At 42.0% G+C, this 26,104-nt stretch overlaps 1 protein-coding gene across 2 annotated transcripts in view; it reads left to right on the top strand.

Annotated features, from left to right (window-relative positions):
• The window catches only part of wnt2bb (wingless-type MMTV integration site family, member 2Bb), a 115,754-nt gene that overhangs the window by 12,668 nt on the left and 76,982 nt on the right, over positions 1–26,104 (top strand). For both annotated transcript variants that reach the window (XR_011889120.1, XM_072278728.1), the window contains exons 3-4: positions 12,602–12,879; positions 24,420–24,684. Coding sequence is in view for 1 of the 2 variants with exons in the window: in XM_072278728.1 (XP_072134829.1) it covers positions 12,602–12,879; positions 24,420–24,684 (543 nt within the window). In the remaining variant the exon portion in view is untranslated. The remainder of the gene's footprint in view (positions 1–12,601; positions 12,880–24,419; positions 24,685–26,104) is intronic.

Below are 26,104 nucleotides of genomic sequence, written 5' to 3'. Positions count from 1 at the left end.
GTACCTCATTCCTGATGGTAACAATGAGAGGAGGGCATGTCCTGGGTGATGGGGGTCCTTAATGATGAACGCCGCCTTTTTGAGGTGTCCTGGATGCTGGAGAGGCGGGTGTCCATGGTGGAGCTGACTGAGTTCACAACTTTCTGCAGCTTGTTTCGATGGAGATGACTTGCAAATTTGTGGGAATTTGGAAGTCTTACACTTTTGTGCTTCAAGTAATTTGTCTTCTATGATAATATGATTAGATTGTGTGCATTCAAAGTTGAGAATCACATTAATTATATTATTATCATGAATGTTTTGGAGCATTAAGGAAGGAATCTCTTCTCTACCTTATGCTTCCTTACAATACTAAACAATCGTCTGAGTGTTCAGATGGATGTAAAGCATTCCATGGTATTAATTTAGAAAGGACATTGTTCGTCTATTACCAAAACTAATTTTGCGATCATTCAGCTTGTTATTCTCTGGAACTGCCAAATGAATAACTGGAGGAAAAAATAAAAAAATACTTTACAATGAGATCATGTCTGCTAAATGTTTTGAGGCAAATTATAACAATATTAAAAATGTTGTTATGCATCAGAATAGCTAGTATTTAAATAGTAATATTAATGCTGATAAAGTTTACAATGTGCTTGTTATATTAGCAGAATCTGACAAGCATGGCCATTGAACCAAAGGAATTGGCATGAGGATAGTTGAAAAGCTGTGTCAAAATAGTTGCTTGAGATGAAGTTATTTGCTGAGGTTTGACTGGATCTCTCTAAGGTGGAATTGATTGCAGTACTATGTCCACGTCAAATGCTTGGAGCTACCTATCAAAGACGAATTTCGGAGTAAAAGAGCATCAGAGAGAGACTATCAGGGTCATAGGCCCTAGGCACATGAAGGCATAACTGGTGGAACAAGGCAAAGGTCCTCAGGGGGCAGGATGTGGAGGGAAGGAAGTTCCTGGGAGGTTACAGATGCCAGAAGGGAGGTTTTGTAGAATGGATAGAAGTTACAGAGATATGGATCAAGAAGAAAGACCACTCTGGTTACCATAAAAGAATGTCAGTGATGCTATGGGAAGAAGAAGCAGAACCAAGATCAGTGACTCTACTTTACATCTCAGCTTACATCAAAGTGGGTGTCTAAGATTAAAGTTTCCCATGTCATGTGAAGGAAGAATTGATGGAACTCAAAACGTAATTCATTATTTTTGAACGCAATGGCATGTCCAGAGGAAGTGAAGGAAGGTACATAAATGTACAAAGTAAAATTATTCAGATCTTTTGTTATGAATTTGTCCTGTAACCAAGGGGCTGGATCCAGTGCCAACCCCAGAGACTGTACCCAACTGCGGGCTGTTCGTTCTGCACACTGCCACAGACCTTCTGCAGTTAGAGGCACATTGCACAGATCCTTGGCTAGAATTGCTGTCTGTGCATTTTAAGTGCGGCAGCAAGAGCCAGCCTTCTGCAGTATGTCAGCTTTCCTGTCGAACTGCTGGGCGTTTAGTACTTGCCATCAAGCCAATTCCTGGAAAACTACTTCTGGAAAGATAACATCATGAATTAGAACACACACACACACATTATCAAAATATACAACTCTGAAACTTTTCTTCTCTAGATAGCTGCGAAACCAAGAAAGAAAAGAATAAAAGAATGGGAGCACGATCATCTACCTCCAAACACCCCTCCCCGCACAAAGAAATGAACAAAAATGGAACAGGCACATCGACTCCCAAATCCCCCTCCCTGCACATGAAAAAGTGCACACATACTAAATAAATGTTTGAGAAATTTGGTGGAAGTTTCTGATTCATGACTGAGTTAGCAGAGCAAGAACCTCCACTTTGTCAAATGATCAGTGGGGAAGTATTAAAACGTTATTTTCAAAGGAAATTTCTTTATCTGGAGAATGATGGAGCAAGGGGACTAAAGAAATAGAGCTAAACTGAGTATTTGAGAAATTAATGTCAGTGTATTTAATAGGAAGCTAGATAACAAAAAGGAAGAGAATAGATGAAAACTTATTTTGACTGTCACACACACAAACTGCTGAAGGAACTCAGCAGGTCAGGCAGCATCTATGGAGAGGAATAAACAGTCAACATTTCAGGCTGAGACCCTTCATCAGGCCCAGTGAGTGGGTTTATGAAATCTTGCTAAGCGCAAATCAACCTTTGTATTTGCTATGTTATAGTAATGACTTCACCCAAGTAGTTCTTTATAAGTGTAAAAGACTTGAGTACAATGTCATGAACAGCACTATATAAATGAAAATCTTTGTTGTTTAGACCTTAAGGGGATCATGTTGTTTTCCAGAGGAAAGTCCAGAGACACAAAAATTTTGGTTCCATGTATGGGTAAGTCCAGTGGAAAAAAACACCAAGAATGCTTCGTCAGTACTGTTTTGATCAACAACTGTAGTTTCATCACTGAGTAAACAGATCTGAACAGGGCAAGAGAGAGAATACATGCTTTACAAGCGCTCAGGCAGAGGACTCATCTCCTAAAGTCACTGGTTGGAGCATGCCTTTGTGTCGAGATGTGTAAACAGTAATAAGAGATGTAAATATTTCCAGAGGCAAACTGGTGAAAAGTCAAACAGAGATAATTCAAGCAGTAACTGGCTGAAGTGATTTGCATAGGGCCCAGTCAGAAACCACGAAGGTAAAGGCTTTAATGCTACCCCAGTGTTAGTCCTCACTTTATATTTCTTTAAGGGTTGCTATGGCCAAGCACAGTGACATCTAAACCAGGCAAAACGGGGGTTTCAGATTAATCAAATCGAGATGTTCAAAATGATAAAGGGAGTCGATAGTATAGATGATTTCCTCTCTGAGTGAAACTCACTTGAGGGACATCGGAAATGCATTTCCCAGGATTGAAATCACCAAGCACTTTCTTCACCGAATGAGGTTTGGGAACCTGCAGCTTTCTCCTTCGGATGGCTGTGCATGTCGGAGTCGGTCAGAATTTTCAAGCCTGGCATTTTTGCTTTGGTGGATATCTAAAGATATGAATCACAGTCAGGTTTAATATCACTAACATACGACATGAAATTTGTTTTGAAGCAGCAGTACAGTGCAATACATAAAAAAATACTATGAAACATTAACAAATAGATAACATTTTTAATTGATAGGTAATGCAAAAAGAGAGCAAAAATAGTGAGGTAGTGTTCATGGGTTGGTTCATTGTCCATTCAGACATCTGGTGGTGGAGAGGAACAAGCTGTTCCTATAACGTTGACAGTGTGCCTTCAAACTCCTATCCCTCCTCTCTGATTCAATTCAAGAATGTTTAGAGCGTGTACAAAAGTTGACTCGGACAGGAAATGATAAGGTAGTGGTGGTGGGGTGGGTTAGTGGGTGGAGGTGTAGATCAGCTTTAGTGCTTGGAGAAAGTAACTGTTTTTGAGTCTGGTGGCCCTGGTATGGATGCTATGTAGCCTCCTCCCTGATGGGAGTGGGACAAACAGTCCATGAGCAGGGAAGGTGGGATCCTTCATTACATTGCTGGCTTACTTCTGCTACCTTTCTGTACATATGTCATTGATTGGGGGGGGAGGTGGTAAGGTGGTGCTGGTGATGCATAGGGCAGCTCTGACTACCTGCTGTAGAGCCTTCCTGTCCGTCGCAGTGCTGTTTCCATACTATGCTGTAATACAGTATGTTAGGATACTCGCTACTGCGCAGACATCAGTATGGAAGTGCATAGTCTAGCTCTCTTCAGCCTCCTCAGAAAGCAGAGGTGCTGGTGAGCTTTCTTGATTGTGTAGGATGTGTTCCGGGACCATGAGAGGTTGTACGAGATGTGCACTCCCAGGAGTTTGAAACCAATGTAAAGAAGGGTGTGAGTGCTGAGAGTTCTCCTGAAGTTGATAACCATCTCCTTTATCTTGTTAACATTGAGGAAGAGGTTTTTTGTCTGGTACCAGGCTTCAAGCTCTTCCAAATCCTCTCTGTAGGCCGTCTCATCACTGTTGGCGATGGTAGGAAGAAAAAGTAGTTTAAAATTCAGGTTCTTGTGTTCAATCTATCCAAAGCCCCATCCCTCCCTCTCTGTAACATCCTCTTGCCTTGAAAATTTCCAAGTGCTCTTTTATTTCCTCCAATTCTCTCTCCTGTCATTGAACAGTACAGCTCAACGCAGGCCATTTGGCCCACAATGTTGTGTTGAACTAATTAAACCAATGACTTCTAATCAGTCTAATCCCTCGTCTCCACACATTGGTGATATACCTCCCTACTCTGCATATTCATGAACTTTTCCTTCAATTCGCTCTCCCTGCAGTAGGGTCTTCCCTATGGTTGCCAGGCTTCTAATTTCTGAATTTCCCTCACTAAATTATCTATCTCTGTTCCTTAGAAAACAGCTTAAATTCTTTTTCCAAAAATATATTTGGTTCATAACACATGCAGTAAATGCAATTGGGATATGTTTTTCTCTACATTCATTGTACTATTAATTCAATCCATTCATTAGTACCATTCACGTGTCCTCTCCTGAAGGGTTTGCCCACGCCTTCTGTGTTTGTTGGTGGTGGGGTTCTGGACAATGAAAAAGTGCCCTTAGGAAATGCCTTATTAATCACTCCAACCCATTTTTGGCTAAGAAATCACAAGCACCAACATTGACTGCAAGTTATATGTCTCAACCTACATAGCGTTATAGAGCCATAGAGCACCACAGCACAGAAACAGGCCTTTAAGTATACCTAGTCTGTGCCAGATTGTTATTCTACCTCGTCCCATTGATCCGCACCTGGACCAAAGCCCTTCAGGCCCCTCCTATCCATGTACCTAGCAAAAATACTTTTAAATTTTGCAATCAAACGTACAGTTCATCCACCATTTCCTCTGGCAGCTGGTTCCACACTTGCACCACCCACTAAGTGAAGACGTTTCCCCTTCAGATTCCCCTTAAATATTTCACCTTTCATTCAGTACCTATGACCTCTAGTTTTAGTCTCACCCAACATCAGTGGAAAAAGCCTTCTTGCACTTACCCTATCTATATCCTTCATAATTTTGTATAGTACCTCAATAGAAGATCTTCCCTCATTCTCCTACGTTCCAGGGAATAAAGACCAAACCTATTTAACCTCTCCCTATAATTCAGGTCCACAAGAACTGTCAACATCTTGCAAATTTTCTCTTTTTCAATTTTACTTTTTCAATCTTATTTTTCAATCCAACCGCTGCCTGAAAGCAGTTTGTACGTTCTCCCCGTGACTGCATGGGTTTCCTCCGGGTGCTCCAGTTTCCTCCCACAGTCCAAAGACGTACCAGTTGGTAGGCTAATTGGTCATTGTAAATTGTCCCATGATTTGGCGCGGATTAAATTGGGGGATTGCTGGGCAGCGTGGCTCGAAGGGCCGGAAGGGGCTATTTCCAATAAATAATTAAATAAATGTCTTTCTGTAGGTAGGTGACCAGAACTACACACATCTGCATTCCAATATGTTATTACCTGAGAGAAATCTACCCACATATTTAAATTAAGCATATTTAATTCCACAGACCGACCACGTTCCCACTCAACGACTGTCTCTGTGGAATAACTTTTGAGTTTACTCTCCTTGATTGGTCAATGATAACAGATGCTGAGAATAAGTGACAAATTCTGGGTGAGAGAAACCTGTGGCTTCATAATGAAGGTTCCTTGCAAACAAAAAGTCTTTTGTCATTTAACTGTCAACAGCATCTCTACTTTCTTAGAGGTTTGCTTAGGTTTGCCATGTCACCAAAAACTTTGATGAACTTCTATAAGTGCACAGTAGAGAGTATCCTAACTGGTTGTATCATGGGTTGGTATGGAAACATCAATGCCCCAGAATAGAGAGAAAAAGTAGTGAATACAGCCCAGTCCGTCACAGGAAACACCCTTCTCACCACTGAGCACATTTACATGGAGCACTGCAAGCATCATCCATCATCAAGGACCCCTACCAACCAGGCCATGCTGTCTTCTCACTACCACCATCAGGCAGGAGGTACAGGAGCCTTAGATCCCACAACACCAAGTTCAGGAACAGTTATTACCCTACAACCATCAGGCTCCTGAATCACTGTAGGCAACCTCACTCACCACAACACTAAACCAATTCCACAACCTACAGACTTACTTTCAAGGACTCTACAACTTGTGTTCTTATTTTTTTTAATTACAGGTATTTGCAAAATTTGTCTTTTGCACATTGGTTGTTTGTCAGGCTTAGTGCATTTATAGCTTTTCATAAATTCTATCATTTTTTTTTATTTTCCTATAAATGCCTGTAAGAAAATGAATCTCAGGGTAGTATATAGTGACATAGTGTGATAACAAATTTATTTCTACATTAACTATGTTGTCACACAAAAGTGTAGAACAGCAAACTAAGTGAGGTATCAACAGGAGTCTGATAATACATTCAGAGGAAAAATGTTCAAAGTTCAAAGGAAGTTTATTACCAAAGTACATGTATGTTACCACATACTACCCTGAGATTGATTTTCTTGCAGACATTCACAGTAGAACAAAGAAATACAATAGAATCAATTAAAAGTTACACACAAACATAAACAAACGATCAATATGCAAAAGACAAACTGTGCAAATACAAAAAAAGACATATATAGATCATAACTCTAACTCTAATTTTGGCGACATGAGTCGTAGAGACCTTGAAAGTGAGTCTGTAGTTTGTGAGGAGAAGGAAGTTATCCATGCTGGTTCAGGAGCCTAATGGTTGGAAGGTAGTAACTGTTCTTAAACCTGATGGTAAACACAAAATAATCTACAGATGCTGGGGTCAAAGCAACACTCACAACACGCTGGAGGAACTCAGCAGGTCGGGCAGCATTCGTGGAAACGATCAGTCAGCAGGTCCTGACGAAGGGCTCCAGCCCAAAACATTGACTGATCGTTTCCACGGATGCTGCCCGACCTGCTGAGTTCCTCCAGCATGTTGTGAGTGTTGCCTAAAGCTGATGGAGTGGGACCCAAGGCTCTGGTACCTCCTTCCCAATGGCAGTAGTGAGAAAAGAGCTTGGCTTGGATGGTAGGTGCCCTTAATAATGGATGCTGCTTTCTTACAGCAGCACTCCTTGTAGGTGTGCTCCGTGTCTTCAAAAGAAAACTCCCGAAGAATACAAACATAAAATGAAATTACATAGAAGGCCTGTTGTTTCCTGGATGATGCAAAATAAGTTACTGTTTCATGGAAAGGCTTTTACATTAGGAATGCAAGGTAATAAGAAAAAGGGGAAAGGGAAGATGTTAAAAAGGCAGTTTTTGCTGGTTCTGTAGCTAACACCTGGAAACAAACATGTAGCAGCTACAGTACAGGATAGAAGCTACAACCGAGAAGGTGATTCACTCCCCGAGCATTAACTCCTTTCGTCACCGATGCATCATGGATGCAGTGGGCACCATCTATAAGATACACTGCAGCAACCTCCCAGAACTTATCACTCAGCAACAACACAGGAGGGGGGACTCTACCCAGGGCCTGTTGCAGGTCCACACTCAGGTCACCACATCATAGGCACAAGAGATCCTGCAGATGCTGGAAATCCAGGGCAACACACAAAAAGCTGGAGGAACACAGCAGGCCAGGCCACATCTAGAGAGGAAGAAACGGTCGATATATTGGGCCAAGGCCCTTCGTCAGGACTACCACATCACCCAGACATGGGAATATTTTATTCCTCCTTCATTGCCCTTAGGACTAAATCCTGGAACTCCTGACTGACTGTGGGAATATCCTCTCCAGATGAGGTTCAATGGTTCAGCAAAGTGGCTCATGGCTACTTTCACAAATGCGATTAAGGATGGACAATAAATATCAGCCTTTTCCAGCGATCCTGCACATAAAGGGAGTGAATAAGGAATAAAAGATGGTGAGAGTGGAACTGGGTGAAATTATAGTGTTAGCACGGTGCAGCAAAGCCCAGAATGCGATGTGGAATCAGGGCGTGACATAACATGCCTCGCAGTGAATGAGGCACTGCCACAGATTTACTGCTGTTTACGCTTCTATGTTAACAGTTAGATGCCTTCAATAAATTATGTAAGTGCAGCTTGACACCTTTCATGAGAAAATAAATGGTGAAGCTCTGTGTGTGGGAAAAATGGAAAGAAATTAAATGTCTCTAATGCCCCGGTTTAAGTGCTGGTTAAAACAAATGCTATTAAACATTTCAGTTTATAGATGCCCTTGTAATTCCAGTGTTAAATATTAAATTGCACCTTAGTGTTTCTATGCTGAAAGATTTTGAACCTATGCCTGTGTTTAAAGCAAACAGTGGAGTCAGGATTATAGAATAAATAATCCAGATTAGCATTCAAATCCAGCCACGGAAACTGTGGAACTGAACTTCAATTAATAATTTAAAGATTAGTTTTATTATACAATGAAACATCAAAACTTACTGTTTCATGGGTCATTTGCAGCAACAACCAACGCAGTCTGAGGACGTGCCGGAGGGAGACCGCAAGTGTCGCCATGTTTCCGATGTCAGTGTAGCACGCCCACAACTTACTAACCCTAACCTGTATGCCTTTGGAATGTGGGAGGAAACCAGAGCACCCGGAGGAAACCACATGGGCATGGGGTAAACGTACAAGCTCTTTACAGACAGCAGGGAGGAATTGAACCTGGGTCACTGGCGCTACCATAGTGTTACTAACTGCTTTCCTACAGTGCCACCCATGGTACTTAAGAAGTAGTTTTCTTCAAAGCTAATCATATGAAAAATGTTTTTTAAAAAAACACAATTAATTCATTAATGTTTTTCCTAAGAGGGAACCTGCTCTCCTTACCTGGTCTATTCTATGACTTCAAACAGATCAATGTAGTTAATTCTGCGATGGCTGGCAAGATCAAGATCAGGGCGGGATAGGCAATGGACATTGGCCTTGTCAGTAAAGGCTCAAATCCTGAAATGCAAATAAGTAATAATGAGTTACGTTACAGGTTTCTTTATCACTCTGATCGGGAATAATTGGTCAATGCCTTTGATGCTCAGTTTTCTGGCTTCTGATTGTGGTCAATATTTTTGCGGTTTTGAAAACACTGTTGAAATTATTGCAGGTCAAGTTTAAATAGATAGAAGAAACCGTATCCCTTCTCCTGGTGTCAGCCACCTCTTTTTTTAGGCCTAATGACTTTGTCCTCCAGCCCTGTGAGAAGGAGACAGTATGATTGTGGTTAATGAGAACAAGAAAACTGCTTCATGGTGCCCATAACCTTGCAGAGTAATCCATCTATCCCTGTGAAAGTTTCACTTCCCTCCCTGTCAGAGACTCTTTGGCAGCGCCTCTCAAATCCCTGACCTCTACCACAAAGAAGTGCAAGTGCAGCAGGTGCAAGGAAATATCATCACATCTAAAATAAAAACAGAGAATACCGCAGATACTCAACAGGGCAGACGGCACCCGTGGAGAAGGAAACTGTTAATGCTACAGGTTGATGACCTTTAAGACCATAATAAGACCGAGGAGTAGAATTAGGCCATTCAGCCCATCAGGTCTGCTCTGCCATTTCACATGGCTGATCTATTACCCCTCTCAACTCCATTCCGCCTTCTCCCCATAACTTTTGACTTCCTGATTACTTAGGAATCTATCAACCTCTGCCTTAAACATCCCCAATGACTTGGCCTGCCCAGCTGTATGTGGCAAATAATTCCACTGATTCACCACGCTCTGGCTAAAGAAATTTTTCCTCATCTTTGTTGTAAATGGACATCCTTCAACTCTGAGGCTGTGCCCTCTGGTCCTAGACTCGCCACCATAGGAAACATTCTCTCCACATCCTCTCTATCCAGACCTTTCAATATTCGATAGGTTTCAATGAGATCTGCTCTCAGCCTGCTGAACTCTAATGAATACCAGCCCAGAGCTAAACATTCCTCAAATGTTGACCCTTTCATTACGGGGATCATTCTTGTGAACCTCCTCTGGGCCCTCTCCAACACATCCTTTCACATCTGCCAGCACATCCTTAGATAAGGGGCCCAAAACTGCTCTCAATACTCCAAGTGCTACCAGACCAATGCCTTATAAAGCCTTAGCATTACATCCTTGTTTTATGTTCCAGTCCTCTTAAAATAGATGCTAACATTGCATTTGCCTTCCTTACCACTGATTTAACCAACAAGTTAACCTTCAAGGAATCCTGCACAAGGACTCACAAGTCCCTCTGCACATTGGATTTTTGAATTTTCTTCCCATTTTACAAAATAGTCCACACCTTTATTCCTTCTGCCAAAGTGAATGGACATGCATTTCCCTATACTATATTCCATCTGCCATTTCTTTTTACACTCTCCAGTGTCTATGTCCTTTTTCAGATTCCCTGCTTCCTCAGCACGAACTGTCCTTCCACTTATCTTCATATCGTCCACAAACTTGGCCACAAAGCGATCAGTTCCTTCAACCAAATCGTTGACATCCAACGTGAAAAGAAGCAGTCCCGACACCGACCCATGTGGCAATACACGAGTCACCAGAAGCAAACCAGAAAAGGTCCCATTTCAATCATCTCCTGTCCTCTGAGCCACTGAATACTTTGACATTGAGAAAGTGTCCCAGAACTCCCTACCTAAGAGCACTGTGAATCATCTCACAAGTTGAGATGGTTCATTCATTTGGATAATCTATAAGAACTGACATCTATCCCCAGTATAACTAATGATCCATAATGGCACATAGATATGGCCGTTTAGTTGAAAATTACTGTCTTCCATAAAGAATGTTGTGTTTATAGTCTATTTTTGTCTCTTTACTTAGAGATGCAACAACACAAAAGAGCCCTGCTAACACTACATCCAAGAACGGGTGAAGACAATCCAGCAACTTAATCTTACTCCACAATTCAAACAGATCAAGGCTGCTCTAGGCCTTCCACATAGTTTCTCTGCCTTGGTTCCAACCCACAAAGCCAAAAATTAAAACAAAATCAAGAGTAAAAGTACACAGCAGGTCAAACACCATTTGTAAAAGAAGAAAAGGAGTTAATATTTCAAGTTATTAATCTTTCAAGTGTTCATTTTCCCTGGTCATAGTGTCTTACAGCATGGAAACAGTTTAATATTTTGGAGTTACAAAACATTATACTGACCATGGTGTCCACTAAGGTGGTCCCACTTGCCTGCGTTAGGCCAATAATTTAATAACATTTAAAAGGCGTTTGGATGTTAGAGCATATTCTAGACTATTCATATAGCATATTCATGGCAAAATATTAACTTCAGCAGCTAACTTCAGTAAACAATGTTTAGACCTGAATGTGGACTGTAGATTAATTTTAAAATGTAGCTCTGGACAATAGTTTCCTAGGGGTATGAACAGCAGTTAATTAAAAAACTAGACTATATTGATTTAGCATTCATTTTGGGTGTCTATAGTGTGGGTGCGAAGGAGGAGGTATGAAACTTATAAGCAATTCAAAGGAAGTATTGTAGATATATTGTAAATATAGAATTGTCCTTTGATCTTTAACATATAAAATGTCATGTAATGTTGGGTTGAATAGATCTCTTCCTCTGAAAGGATCTCAGTACCATGCCTGCTGTGTCTCCTTTTGTCGAATAAAAGACTACTTCATATCTACAAGCTGCGTCTCTCCAGTGACTGTGTTCACATTACCACATTAGATTGGAGGGGTTTAAAGGGATATGGAGCCAAACAAAAAACAAAGCCTCTTCCAGGATTGCTTCAGTATCCCAACAATCACAGCTTCCTGATGTTATGGCAGATTGGTGTAGCTTTAATTTTATGTCTTCTTACTTTTTACTTTTGCACATTTAGAAGTAGCCTGATCATCGCTGGTCTACCAAAGCTTATTTACACTGTTACCAGCTGGATCAGATCATCCGACAAATGGCAAAAGTTCAAGAAGCCCCTCCAACATCTTCTCAATGACTGCCAGGGATAGATACTACGTGCTGACCTTGGTAGTGCTGCTCATATCTGTGAATAAAATGCGAGGGGTGATTGATAAGTTCGTGGCCTAAGGTAGAAGGAGTCAATTTTAGAAAACCTAGCACATTTATTTTTCAACATAGTCCCCTCCTACATTTACACACTTAGTCCAGCAGTCGTGGAGCCCTTCTTTGTAGCAGTCGGTATCTTGGACCTCCAGAAAGTGGTCCACAGCAGGGGTGATTGATAAGTTTGTGGCCTAAGGTAGAAGGAGGTGAGTTATACAGCTTTCGTTACATGCATTTGCAGTTCAACTCTTTGAGTGATTATGCAGAAAGTTTGAAGTTAATAACATCTCCTTCTACCTTAAGCCACGAACGTGTCAATCACCCCTGCTGTGGACCAATTTCTGGAGGTCCAAGATGCCGACTTCTACAAAGAAGGGATCCGTATGCTCCACGACCGCTGGACTAAGTGTGTAAATGTAGGAGGGGACTATGTTGAAAAATATATGTGCTCGGTTTTCTAAAATTGACTCCGTCTACCGTAGGCCACAAACTTATCAATCACCCCTCGTAATAGATATCAAGCCAGGACTAATTGTTCCTCTGCCTTGCTGTACAGGAAGAAGGCACGGTTAATTGCTACAGTCTAAATCTAACATTGTTCTCACTATTTCCTCCTCTCCGCTTCAGGTAGCCGGGAGGCTGCTTTTGTCTATGCCATATCCTCTGCTGGGGTTGTGTATGCCATCACACGAGCCTGTAGCCAAGGGGACCTGAATACCTGCGGCTGTGACCCACGGAAGAGGGGCAAGGCCCGCGACTCGAGAGGGGAATTCGACTGGGGAGGCTGCAGCGACAACATAAACTATGGAATAAAGTTTTCCAAAGCCTTTGTGGATGCCAAGGAGAAGAAGGAGAAAGATGCCAGGGCACTGATGAATCTCCACAATAATCGATGCGGCAGGACGGTGAGCCATGAAGCAACATTAGCAGAACTAGTATTGGAATAATTGTAATATTATGCTTAAATCCAGAGAAAAGTAACACTGTAGCCCTGTGGTCTACTCGACCAGTCTAATGATTGAAGGAGCCAGCTCGAGATTTAAAATTTGTCAACCATTCAGCAAAAATCTGTTTTCTTTTTCAGCCCTTAACTCTTTCCCCATTTATTGCTGTGTTTGGTGGTATAAGCAAGTTAGTTATTAATGGAAGAGCAATCCTTGAAGTAATGAGATTAATAATTGATAGAAAAGAACTAATTATTAAGCAAATGGATTCATTATTGAGGAAAAGCTATTAGCTATCAGTAAAAATGTATTAATTATTTAGAGTAACTTAGCAGTCGTCGATCTCAAGATCTTAATTATTGATGGGTAGCTATTAGTTATTGATGTCAAGGCTTTATTTATTCAGAGAAGATTTGATATGACTTAATTATTGAAGATCATTAATTATTGGGATAAGGCATGATTTAAAAGTTTTTGATAGAGCTATAAATGAACAGCATAAATAATTGATGCAATTAACATTATTAGATGAACTAATATTATTTAATAGTTATTAGTATCCAGACTAATTATTTATTGATATCAAGGCAATTAATTATCTGAAAGGTAAAATGCCATTGCTATAAAGAAAATAACTATCAATATTTATTAGTTACAGATATACTGTAAGTGAATCCCTTAGTGAGATAAAAGCATTATTTGCTGTTGGAAATACCAATCTGCAAATAATTTTCAAATCTAAGCCAAGATTGCATGCTGAATTATGGTTGCCTTCTTGTCCCAGTTTGTCTCCTGTCTGTGTCTAATTTTCTTCTAATTGAAGGTTTCCTCCCTCAGGAGTTACACAATTCAACATCAGATAGATCAGATCAGATCTCTTATACTTGGCTAGTCCTATCTGTGCCATTGGTGCAATGGTGACAATGTATTTACACTCAATTTCCTTCACTTCCCACAGATGAATGTTCCCATTCTCCAATTGACCACTTATTGATAAAAAGGTTTGCTTACACAGTTTAAGTATGATAGATTGTAAAAAGTTTGTTTGATTCCCCAGAGAATAAATAGCTGTAAAGTGATCATGTATTGAACATGATGGAGCCAAGACAAGGAGGGAGAGAAAACTTCTATGGGAATCCATTATATAATGGAACTTGACCAGCCAAATGGATACAATGGACAACCAACTACAAGGCGCAAATCAGAAGCTTAATTGAATACTCGGTTTGCCAGCATGACCACAGTTCCAACAGTACCTGTTATAAACTGCACCATTAGGGGACACCTGATCAACTGTTAAGAGCCAAAAATTTGGCATGGCCTGATATGAAAACACCACTGCCCATGAAGGGAAAAGCCTACAAAAAGTAGTGGATATGGCCAAGACCACTGCAGGAAAAGTCCTTCTGGCCATCGAGCACATCTACCCAGAGCACTGCCACTAGAAGGCAGCGCCTATCAGCAAGGTCCCCCGCCATTCAGGGCCTTTCTTCTCGCTGTTGCCATCAGGAAGGAGTTACAGGAGCCTCAGGACGCACACCACCAGGTTCAGGAAGTTATTACCCTTTAACCATCAGGCTGCTGAACCAGTATGGACAACCTCACTCACCTCAACACTAATTCCACAACTATCAACTAATTTTCAAGGACTCTACAGTTCATATTCTCAGCATTATTTATCTACTACTTACCTACTATTTTTTCTCTATTAGCACAGTTTGCTTTATTTTGCACATTGACTGTTTGGCAGTGTCTGTGTAGGGTTTCATTGATTCTATTGTATTTCTTTGTAGCATTGTGAATGCCTGCAAGAAAATTAATCCCAGGGTAGCATATGGGGACATAAACACGCAGTGGCCACTTTATTAAATCACCCGTACATGTGCTCATTCATGCACTTCGTGCAATCTAATCAGCCAATCATGTGGGAGCAACTCAATGCATAAAAGCATGCAGACATGGTCAAGAGGTTCAGTTATTGTTCAGACCAAACATCAGAATGGAGAAGAAATGTGATCCAAGCGACTTTGACTGTGGAATGATTGTTGGTGCCGGACAGGTTGGTTTGAGTTTCTCAGAAACTGCTGATCTCCTGGGATTTTCACGCATAACAGTCCCTAGAGTTTACAGAAAATGGCGCAAAGAAAAACATGCATTGAGCGGCAGTTCTGTGGGTGAAAATGTCTTGTTAATGAGAGAGGTCAGGAGAGAGTGGCCAGGCTGGTTCAAGCCAACAGGAAGATGACAGTAATTCAAATAATGACACAACAGTGGTGTGCAGGAGAGCATCTCTAAACGTACAACACGTCGAACATTGACGTGGATGGGCTGCAGCAGCAGAAAAATGACGAGCATACACTCAGTGGCCACTTTGTTCAGTACGGGAAGTAGCTAATAAAGTGGCCAGTGAGTGTACGTACTTTGATAATAAACTTACTTTGACTTTCTTTAGGGATATGTGCAAAGCTATGGAGAAAAGTTATGATCTCAAAAAACAGAGGGAGTAAATAGCCCCCTCCTGTTGCTGCACACACATTATCCTGCATCACTTTGCCGAGAGACTTTGCCTGCCAAACCTTTAACATTTTGTCATTTAACAAGAGACACAAATAGCATTTAACAGAATTAAAAGAAAAACAGCTGTTGATTTCTGTATCAGGCAACGCGCCAGTGGAGTGAGATTGGTATCAGATGCAGAAGAGACAACAGGCACATGTTCAAAACATGCAAAGGAAACACAACCCTCAAGGGGTTAATAACTTTTAAATCAATTTGCATCAGTTATCACAGTGAACAGTATTTCATCAGCAATTTTATAGCGTAGGCCATATATAAAATACTCAAATAAGTCTCAAAGGAAATATAAAGGTATATTTCACTCACTCCGCTGTCCTGTTAGATTGTCTTATGCATTATTTTCAGGTAATTGTTGTAAACTGGTGAAATATAACTGTAATAGATAGGGAAAGGCCTCCTTTCTATTCGCCACATGGTCAGTTGTGAGTTAATAACCAGGATCTGAATAAAAAGGTGACCATAGTCCATCAAAAGAGATGTCTTCCTTTTTCATCCCTAATAATTTTTTTGGCAGAGATGGTGGGAAGGGGAAGGGTGGTTGGAGCTGCAGGTTGGACTGTTAGGACCTCTAAAAATCATAAAGAAACTGCACATGTTTCGAATCTGGAATAAAAATGCTGGAAAAATCTAGCAGGTCAGGTGGCATCTGTGGAAAGAGAAACATCATTGATCTCTGAGATTGAAGTTATGAGATAAAGTTGTAATTGGGAGTTCAGCTAGCTTTTACTGAAAAAGGGTGAAACCACAAACCTTTTCATTCCTGGGATCATTCTTGAGAGCATCCTTTGGACCAGCACATTGTTTTTTTAGATAAGAGGTCCAAAATTGCTCACAATACACCAAGTCCAGTCTAACCAATGCATTATAAAGCCTCACCATTACATCCTAGCTTTGGTATTCTAGTGCTCTCAAAATGAATGCTAACATTACATTTGCCTTGCATACCATCAGCACAACCTGCAAGTTATCCTTTGAGGAGTCGTATATGAGGACTCCCAAGACCTGCTACAGCTCTGATTTTTGGACATTCTTCCTACTTACAAGATGGTCCACACTTTTATTCCTTCTCCCAAAGTGTATGACCATGCAGTTCCCCACATTATTTTGCACCTACCACTCTTTTACCCGTTCCCCAAAAATGTCAAAGTCCTTCTGCAACAGAAATTTTCCTCCCCCCATCATCGTATCGTCCACAACTGTGGCCACAAAGCCGCCAATTCCATCATCCAAATCATTGACGTACAATGTGAAAAGCAGTCCTAACACTGACCCCTGTGGCACAACGCTGGTCACTTGCAGCCAGTCCCCTTTATTCCACTCTTTGCCTCCTGCCAGTCAGCCAATCTTCCGTCCATTCTACTACCTTTCCCATAATACCATGGGCTCTTATTTTGGTAAGCAGCCTCATGGGCGGGACCTTATCAAAGATCTTCAGAAAACCCAAATAAACGACATTTACCGAACCTCCTTTCTCTATCCAGTCTGTTATTCTCTCAAAGATTTCCAGCAGATTTGTCAGGCAAGATTCACTTTTAGAAAACCATTCTGACTTTGGCCTACTTTATTGTACCCCAAAACCTCATTCTTAATAATAAACTCCAACATCTTTCCAACCACTGAAGTCAGGCTAACTGACGTATAACGCTGGACAAAGATTTTGTTTCCTGAATACTTCTGGGTGTATCTTATGGTATTTGGGCTGCTTATCATGAAAGTCACCATGACATTTTGCTATCATGCACCTTTTTTTTAAATCACCTATATTTTTTATTTCAATTGATAATTCAAGTCAATTAAAATGTTGCCCACAATGTAAGCTGAGAAGTTTTCTATCTTGTCCAGGCATGCTAGGGCATGCTTAGAATGGATGATTGCTGCATGGCAGGACAGATTTTGGAAAAACAGGACTAGGAGTCTGGAGGAGGCAAACAAAGGAGGAGGCATGGGAGACGGATACAGATACAAATTTTGAATCCATTATATTAAGTGAGCCTTGTCTGATTACTCAATCTGAGTTAAATGACCTGGTCAGAGCCTTGGGTTTGTTAAAGGTAAAAGAAGAATTATTGGGTTCAGGACTGCAAGGATGAAACCTGTTGTCATCAGACACAAAACTTCCTGTGAAGGATTTCGATATTTGTGGCAGATGTTTCCCAGAACAAGTGATGCCAAAATTAAGGAAGGCATTTTTGTTGGTCCACAAATCAAGCAAGTCATCCTTGAGAGGCAATTTGAAGAGCTTCTAATGGCACCGGAGAAAATTGCATGGAAGGCATTCAAGAATGTTGTTGAAAATTTTCTTGGCCGCTACGGAGCACTAAACTACATGCAGCAGGTTGACAACTTGCTTCATGCATACAAAACCATGAAGCGCAACGTGTCACTAAAGATTCATTTTCTGCATTGCATTTAGACTCTTCCCTGCAAACCATGGCACTCTCAGAGAAGAGCACAGTGAAAGGTTTCACCAGGACATTGCAGTCACAGAGAGATGGTATCGGAGCAACTGGAATCCATTACTGAACACTTAAGCAAGAAGCCTCAGACACTGAGTACAAATGAAAATCATCAATAAAACATTTTTAGCTTAGTTGAACTATTGCAAAGCATCAGCACCATTATACAATTAAACACATTATATTCAATAAAAGTTAATTTCTTGTTTCTCCAAAATCTTACGTGATACAAGTACTCTGAAATTATTTGTGTTCAGTTTCAAGCTATCATAAACAAAAATAATAATTCTAAGGAAGCAACACTTTTGAAAAATTTGTTGTCTGCTGTAATTTCCTTTCTTCTGCCTCCCTCACTTCATAAAGAGTGAAGTGACATTTGTAATTTTCCAGGAACCATTCCAGAATCTAGTTATTCTTGAAAGATTATTACTTAGGCCTCCACAATATCTTCAGCTACCTCTTTCAGAACCCTGGGGAGAACTCCATCTGATCCAGGTGACTTATCTATCTTCAGACTTTACAGCTTCCCAAGCACCTTCTCCTGAGTAATAGCAATCCCTCTCCCTCTCCTCACAATTGCAACCTGCAATGTAACCGACACCAATAACCTGATATATGCATTGGCAGCAGCAGTCCTAGAAATGCTGGGCTACAAGATGAAATACAGTGAAGAGTACTGTTATAATTCTCCCCCCGCCCCCCCCAGTAAATGATGATTAGAAGCCAAGATAAAATTCACAAGGGTGGAGGTTAACAGACTAACTGAGTTGTAGAAAGGTGGGAAGACCAAAGACTCACCTCGTCTCAGGAAGTACAGTGGTATGCTCATAGTTGAAGCCCTGGAAACTGCCCAGCAACGGCTAACAGCTCTGGATACCACACTACAGAAGTACACTAAGGATGCAGACGCCAAACGAATAAATGTCCTCTTCTCCAAGGAACCAGGAAAAGTATTCACACAGTTCCAGAGTGACAACATGCCATACCTGAACCAACCAAAGCAGCAACTGAGGAGTACTAGAAGAGTACATGGGAGAAAGAAGCATCACAGAACACCAGTGCCCAATGGCTGAAAGACCTACAAGTAAGCCTCTGCAACCTCCCAGAGGCGGAACCAGTCACCATCACTGCAGAAGATGTTCAGCAATGGGTAGAAAGTATGAAGAACTGGACATCACCAGGGCCTGACATGATCCACACCTATTGGCTGAAGAAACTAACAGCATTACATACACAGCTAGCAGCTCAAATGAACCAGCTGCTTGAAGAAGGCTCCCATCCTGACTGGCTAACTCAAGGAAGAACAGTACTCATAAAGAAGGATCCCCACAAAAGAGCAACACCATCAAACTACCAGCCTATAACCTGCCAGTCAACAACATGGAAGCTCCCATCAGGCATCATAGCCACCAAGCTGAAGAAACGTGTGTAAATTCCTGAGCCCTGCTCAGAGGGGGATTGGTAATGGAACCAGCGGCTCCAAGCACCAACTACTGATAGACAAACCAGTCATGCGAGACTCGGAAGACCAAGCAAACCAACCGAAACAGAGCCTGGATCGACTACCAGAAAGCGTAAGACTCAAAGCCCCACACGTGGATCCTGGAATGCCCGTCTCTGCACAAGGTCAAGAAGACACTAAGGACCTTCATCAAGAACTCAGTGGGCTGTCGGAGGACAATGCTAGAAGTTAACTCAAAGCCAATAACACAAGTAATCATCAGATGTGGAACATACCAGGTGATGCACCATCCCCACTGCTGCTCTGCATAGGCTTGAACCTCCTCAGCCAGATCATCTCAAAGAGTGGATATGGGTACAGGTTCAAGAGTGGAGTGACCATCAGCCACCTCCTGCACATGGATGACATCAAGCTGTATGCCAGAAATGAAAAAGACTTTGACTCACTAAACCACCAGTCAAGGGTGTACAGCAGAGACATTGGGATGCCATTTGGACTGGAAAAGTACAGCTGGATGGTAGTGAAAAGAGGCAAATTCATCAAGACTGAAGGAGTAGAGTTACCTGAAGGCCACATACCAGGTGTACAGGACAGCTACAGATACCTGGGGATCTTGCAGGCCAATGAAAGCCACAATGTGGACACAAGGAAGGCTGCAACATCCAAGTACCTCCAAAGAGTGAGGCAGGTCCTTAAAAAGCCAGCAGAATTGGAAGAACAAGATCAGAGCCATCAACAGATTCACCCTACCAGTCATCAGATACCCAGCTGCAATAGTGTGCTGGCCTAGGAATAAACTGGAAACCACTGACATCAAGACCTGGAAATTACTAACAATGCATGGAGGATTCCGCCCAAAGTCCAATGTCAAGCAACTGTACACCCGCCAGAATGAAGGAGGATGGGACTTGTAAGTGTCAAGGCCACAGTCCTGGAAGACATGCAAAACATCCATGAGTATGCCAGGAAGATGGCACCTAAGGACAACCTGTTAGGAGAATACCTCAGACAGCAGGCAGGGAATTTGGAAATGTTACGCTGTTAGCATTTCGGGCAGCAATGAAGGTCCCCCATCTCTGGCAGTGTTCAGGGCTTCTTTCATCATGTAAGTTGCTTCCTCTTGGTTTTCACTACTGTCAGTCATATAAGTACTGGGTGGAGACTCAGGAATACCATCACACTCAGATGTAGAAGGATTCTTCATTGCTGTTTCCTTAACAATTTTGTTTTACCAGTCAGGGTTGTTAGCCCTGAGCTGAACCCCCAAACCTGTTAGAATGGTGGACCACTCTTAGCCTGTCCTCTACCCTTTGACCTGTTTGGCACGGGTGACCCTACCAATAGCCAAAGCATAAAGCTCTGACTACAGCCTCAATAACTGTAGCTCTCCATGTCACTGAGGCACACAAGCCTCCAAACCATGACAAGGTTGAGGCCCTCTTGGAAGTTGTCTCTCTTTTACTTTTTATATATGAAAAAAATTATATTATCTTTTATATTATTGACTAGCTTACCTTCACAATTCATCTTTTCTCTCTTTACGGCTTTTTAATTGTCTTCTCTTGGTTTTTAAAAGCTTCCCAATTTTCTACCTTCCCACTAATTGTTGCAATATTTTTCTTTTGCTTTCATGTTGTTCTTTGACTTCCCTGGTCAGCCATAGTCAGTCTCATCCTCTCTTTAGGATACCTCTTCATTTCTGGCATGTATCTTTCCTGCACCTTCTGAATTTCCCCCAGAAGCACCAGCCATTGCTCTTCTGCCATCATCCCTGCCAGTGTCCCCTTCCAGCTCCTCTCTCATGTGTCTGTAATTTCTTTACTCCACTGCGACACCGATACATCTGATTTTAGCTTCTCCTTCTCAAGCTGCAGGGTGAATTCTATTATATTATGATCATTGCCTCCTAAAGGTTCCTTTACTTTCAGCTTCCTAATCAAACCTGAGTCATGACATAACACACAATCCAAAATTACCATTCCCCTATTGTCATGGTGAACACTGGCAATGACTGAACTCAGGTGCAGAAGAATGGCAGACTCTGCCATGGTGAGCGTTGGCAATGACTCAACCCAAGTGTGGAGGATCATCAGGTTCTGTCATGGTGAGCCCAGGAAAATGACTGAACTGAGGTGCGAAGAAATGGTGGACTTCAACGTAGAGACGGAAACAAGAAACATAGGAATACCAACAGAGCATCGGTGAAACGACTGAGCAACGCCACAAGACAAATATCAAAACCCAAGGATTCTGTGATCAGCGCTAAACAAGAGTCCGCATAAAATCATAGAAAGCGGAAAACCCGTGCCAGTCACAATTAACTTGACAAGATTAAACAGAAAGCACAAGAGATTAACGACTCTAGTTAAGACATTCAGTAAAGGGAGGTGCTCGAACAACCGAGAAACCCAAAGTTCTGTGACACGCCACCAGAGGCCCACAGGGCTCGTGACACCTATAGTTTACGTGTACCCAGGTCTTCTGCATAGTCCCATCTGCCTGCATCCAGACCATTGCCCTTCATTTGCCTCTTGCATTTAAATTTCTCTCAAATACTACAACTGAACCAGTGCCGATCACTTCCACTGCAGCTGATTCCACTCACTCCTCCTTCTGAGTGAAGAAGGTCTCCCTCAGATCCTCACACCTGGTCCACTGTGGCTAATCTTTTAACTCAATGCCATTTTTATATAGCAATCCCTTATCCTTTGATTCCCTTCATAGATAAAATTCTATTCCTCAGATAATCTGTTATTTTGGAAATATTTATAGAAGGGTGAATATTAGGCATGACATCATAGATAATTCCCTGCTGTTCTTTGAAATGCTCCTGTAGGATCTTTTCTATCCGCTTGAGAGACCAGTATTAGTTCTAAAGGCTGATTTATATTTGTGCGTCAACTTGACACCGTAACCTACGCAAGTGGCCTACACGCGTTGTGAGCATTTATACTTGTGCGTTGGTGTGTCTGCATCACTCTGCAATTCGGGAACGTCGCGCATGCGCACACACCTGCCTGTGCAAGGCTTCATGGTCATGGTAGTCTGTCTTGGGGTAAACAAGTTTAAAGCAAGCGTCTTTTTTCGTAAAAGCGAAATGTGTCCTCCATAATTTCAGAGGTCTGTAAAGCTTTATGGAAAGCATTGCAGCCAGAGTTCCTTCCCTGCCTTTCGGCCGCCCAGTGGGAAGCTATTGCAGCTAGGAGGAAATGCAATGCTACCAGGCGGACCAATCACAGTTGTTGCGGTCTGCGTTGCTGCGACGCGTAGTTACATTTTGGGAGAGGTGCGCGTCAGGCTACAGCATAGGGATCCACATAAGCTCTGCGTAGGTTTTGCGGCGATGCTGTACTTACAGCGTCAAGTTGACGCACAAGTATAAATCAGCCTTAAGTCTGACCCTAAAATCAGCACTTCCTGTAGTACAGCACCTGACAGCAGTGCATTAGGGGGACCAGAATGACATATGCATTCAAATATCTTGAATGAGATCTGAAATCACAACTTCCTGATACAGAACAAGAATGTTAGTCTGATATATGACATACTGACACATGACGTATACTGGAAATAAAGTCATTGTGGTGAAAGGCAGTTGCTTAAGTTGTCCTCGGGCATTTTTGGTTGATATTCAACTGAAGAAGAGTTAAAAAAGTGAGATTAGTGAAAAATAATGGACCAAAATCTACGTTAACACAGGCAGTACTTGATAGTTTCACAACACAGATGTTAATGCCACTGGACACCAAAAAACTGTAGGTATTGGAAATCTAATATACAGACCAAAAATTGAATCACTCAACAAATCAGTCACAGCTGGACATGTCCTATAACCCTAAATTTCACAGTTTTTACCTTCCTTTGTGTGCATTCTCAATGCTAACTGCCCCCATCTCATAGTTCATTTTCATCTCCCTCTAACTGCCCCATTAACCAATCCCCCACTGCAACTTATTCCCCTGACCTCAAACTGTTTATTCCTCTCCATAGATGCTGCTTGACTTGCTGAGTTCCTCCAGAATTTTGTTTGTGTTACTCAATATCAGAGATATTACCTTTGTCCTATCCAACGCTATCCCCCACCCCACCTTCTCGGCAACCTAAAACTAACTTGTTCTCTCTCTTTCTAAGTTCTCATGCAACTTGAAATTTTAACTACAGGTACTGCATACTTAATGAGGTTTCCTGCATTTCTGTTGTTTATTATTAAAACAATTGTTCAGATGTCCTACCTGTTATAGAATTCATTCACCTCCTGTCCATTTGATTTCAATTGGACAGGGATGAGATGGGATCTACATTGCATTGTGATCTCATCCTCAGTGCATCACTCTGGAAGGCTGGCTGAAAGTTATTCCCAATACTACTTGTCCTATTCTTGATTGCAGTACTTACTGCCCATTATACCCACGGGCATTTAGGGCAGCAATGAAGATTCTCAATCTCTGGCCACATTCAGGGCTTCTTTCATCACGTCAGTAGCTTCCTCTTGGTTTTTGCTGTCAGTCATGCAAGTCCCGGGTGGAACTCAGGAATACTGTCACACTCAGACGTAGGAGGATTCTTTGTTGCTGTTTCCATAACAGTTTTGTTAGACCAGTCAGGGTTGTTAGCCTTGAGCTGAACTCCCGAACCTGGAGGACTAGTGGGTCACTCTTAGTTTGCCCTCTACCCTTTGACCTGTTTGACATGGGTGACCCTACCAGGAGCCAAAGCATAAAGCCTTGGGTCATTCAGACACACAAGCCTCCAAACCCAATGACAAGGTTGTGGTCCACTAGGAGGATTGGTGACATTCCAGCACGGACTAGAAGGGCCGAGATGGCCTATTTCCATGCTGTAATTGTTATATGGTTATATACCAGATTATATTTAGAGTAAAGTTCCACTTACATTGTCCTATCAACACCTGGACAGGCCCACCTGTTAGAATGATGTACTCTTGAAAGTTATTGAAGTTGACGAGAGGTTCATTGTTATAATTCTGGCTGTCTTCTCCCTCATAGGCTGTAAAGCGGTTCATGAAGCTGGAGTGTAAATGCCACGGAGTCAGTGGTTCCTGTACACTGCGGACTTGTTGGTTAGCAATGTCGGACTTTAGGAAAACTGGAGATTACCTGAGGAAAAAATATAACCTGGCAATCCAAGTTACTATGAACCAGGACGGAACAGGTTTCACTGTCACCAACAGACACTCGGGCAGGCTGATCAAAAACGAGCTGGTGTACTTTGAAAACTCACCTGATTACTGCGTCATGGACAAGGCAGCAGGTAAGAGCTGGACTGTAAACACAAAAGGTTCTGCGGATGCTGGAAATCTTGACTAACATAAACGAAAGGGGGAAAGAACTCAGCAAGTCAGGCAGGACATGGTGGGAACTAAGTGTCTGATGAAGGGTCTTGGCCCAAACTATCAACTGTTTATTCCCCCCATAGATGCTGCCTGACTTGCTGAATTCCTCCAGTATTTTGTGTTTATAAGTCAGGCAGCATCTATGGAGGGGGAATAAGGGTCTGTTGAAAGGTCTCAGCCCAAAACATCAACTTTTTATTCCCCACCATAGATGCTGCCTGACTTGCTGAGTTCTTCTAGCATTTTGTATGCATGTGGTGCTCAAGTTCTAGACTGTGTCACCAGAGTCAGCAGCTGACACTGGAGGGACAGATGCCAGGCATGGACTAGAGTCTTGAAATCATGGGGAAGAGGAGCAACTGATGGGGATGAATGCAGTGGGGGAGAAAGAATAGAGAAATGAGACCGGGGGCATGTAGTGTTTATCATGAGGCAACTGTCTAGAGAGCATGGCAAAGCTGAGGACAGACCTTATTGCCAGAAACTGAAAGGAATGAAAATTGTAAAGATGATAAATTCTGAAATCCAGGTGTAGGAGCAATGGAGAAATATCATTGGTGAGAGAAGGTGGAGGAAAGCCGAGAGCAACAGTGACGAGGGTAATGAGAGCCAATTGTTGAAACAATGGTCAAAGTCATATCATTAAAGACTTACCCAAGGCAATGCTTTCATTCAAGTCACTCAGAAAACTAAAATGCTGCAATGAAATGAAAATGAAATTGCAAAGGAAGGAACGATGCAATCTAGCATCTCAACTGGTCAGATTAGAGGTGACTAGGTCTCGAGAGAGAAGGATCCAGGCTGTATGTTTATGAGAAGGAATGAATGTGATCTTATATTCGTGCAGCTTCAGGCCCTTTTCAATCACTCCTTTCCACTTTAGCCATTTGTCATGAAAGCTACAATCAACCTCAATACACAGGAAGTCAATGATATACATTAAGGAAGTCATCTTGCCTTTCTGGCAAGAGTCACCAATAGATATCTATGACTATAGAGATGACGTGCCTGCTGCCAGTGAACACGCTGGACTTTAACACCAGATATTGCTGAGAGAGGGTACACCCCCATCCACCCGCTGTCCTCTTCTACAAAAGAGTGGGGGCTGACACATGTAGTTTGTCTCCCCGGCATCGACAAGATCACAATGAACAGGGCACTGAACTACAATCCCACCACATGTTAAAATTATACGGGTCTTGAGAGTGATGATATTCATGAAATCACAGGTCCCAAGTGCGTCACAGCCAGAATTGCCTTAGAAAATGTACCAGTGTTGTAGTGTAGGGGAATGTAGCAATCTGACTAAACACAATAAGTTCACACAATCAATGCGAC

The sequence above is a fragment of the Mobula birostris genome, chromosome 14, assembly GCF_030028105.1.
Source record: "Mobula birostris isolate sMobBir1 chromosome 14, sMobBir1.hap1, whole genome shotgun sequence".
NCBI lineage: Eukaryota > Metazoa > Chordata > Chondrichthyes > Myliobatiformes > Myliobatidae > Mobula > Mobula birostris.
This window is presented reverse-complemented; position numbering and strand designations above follow the sequence as displayed.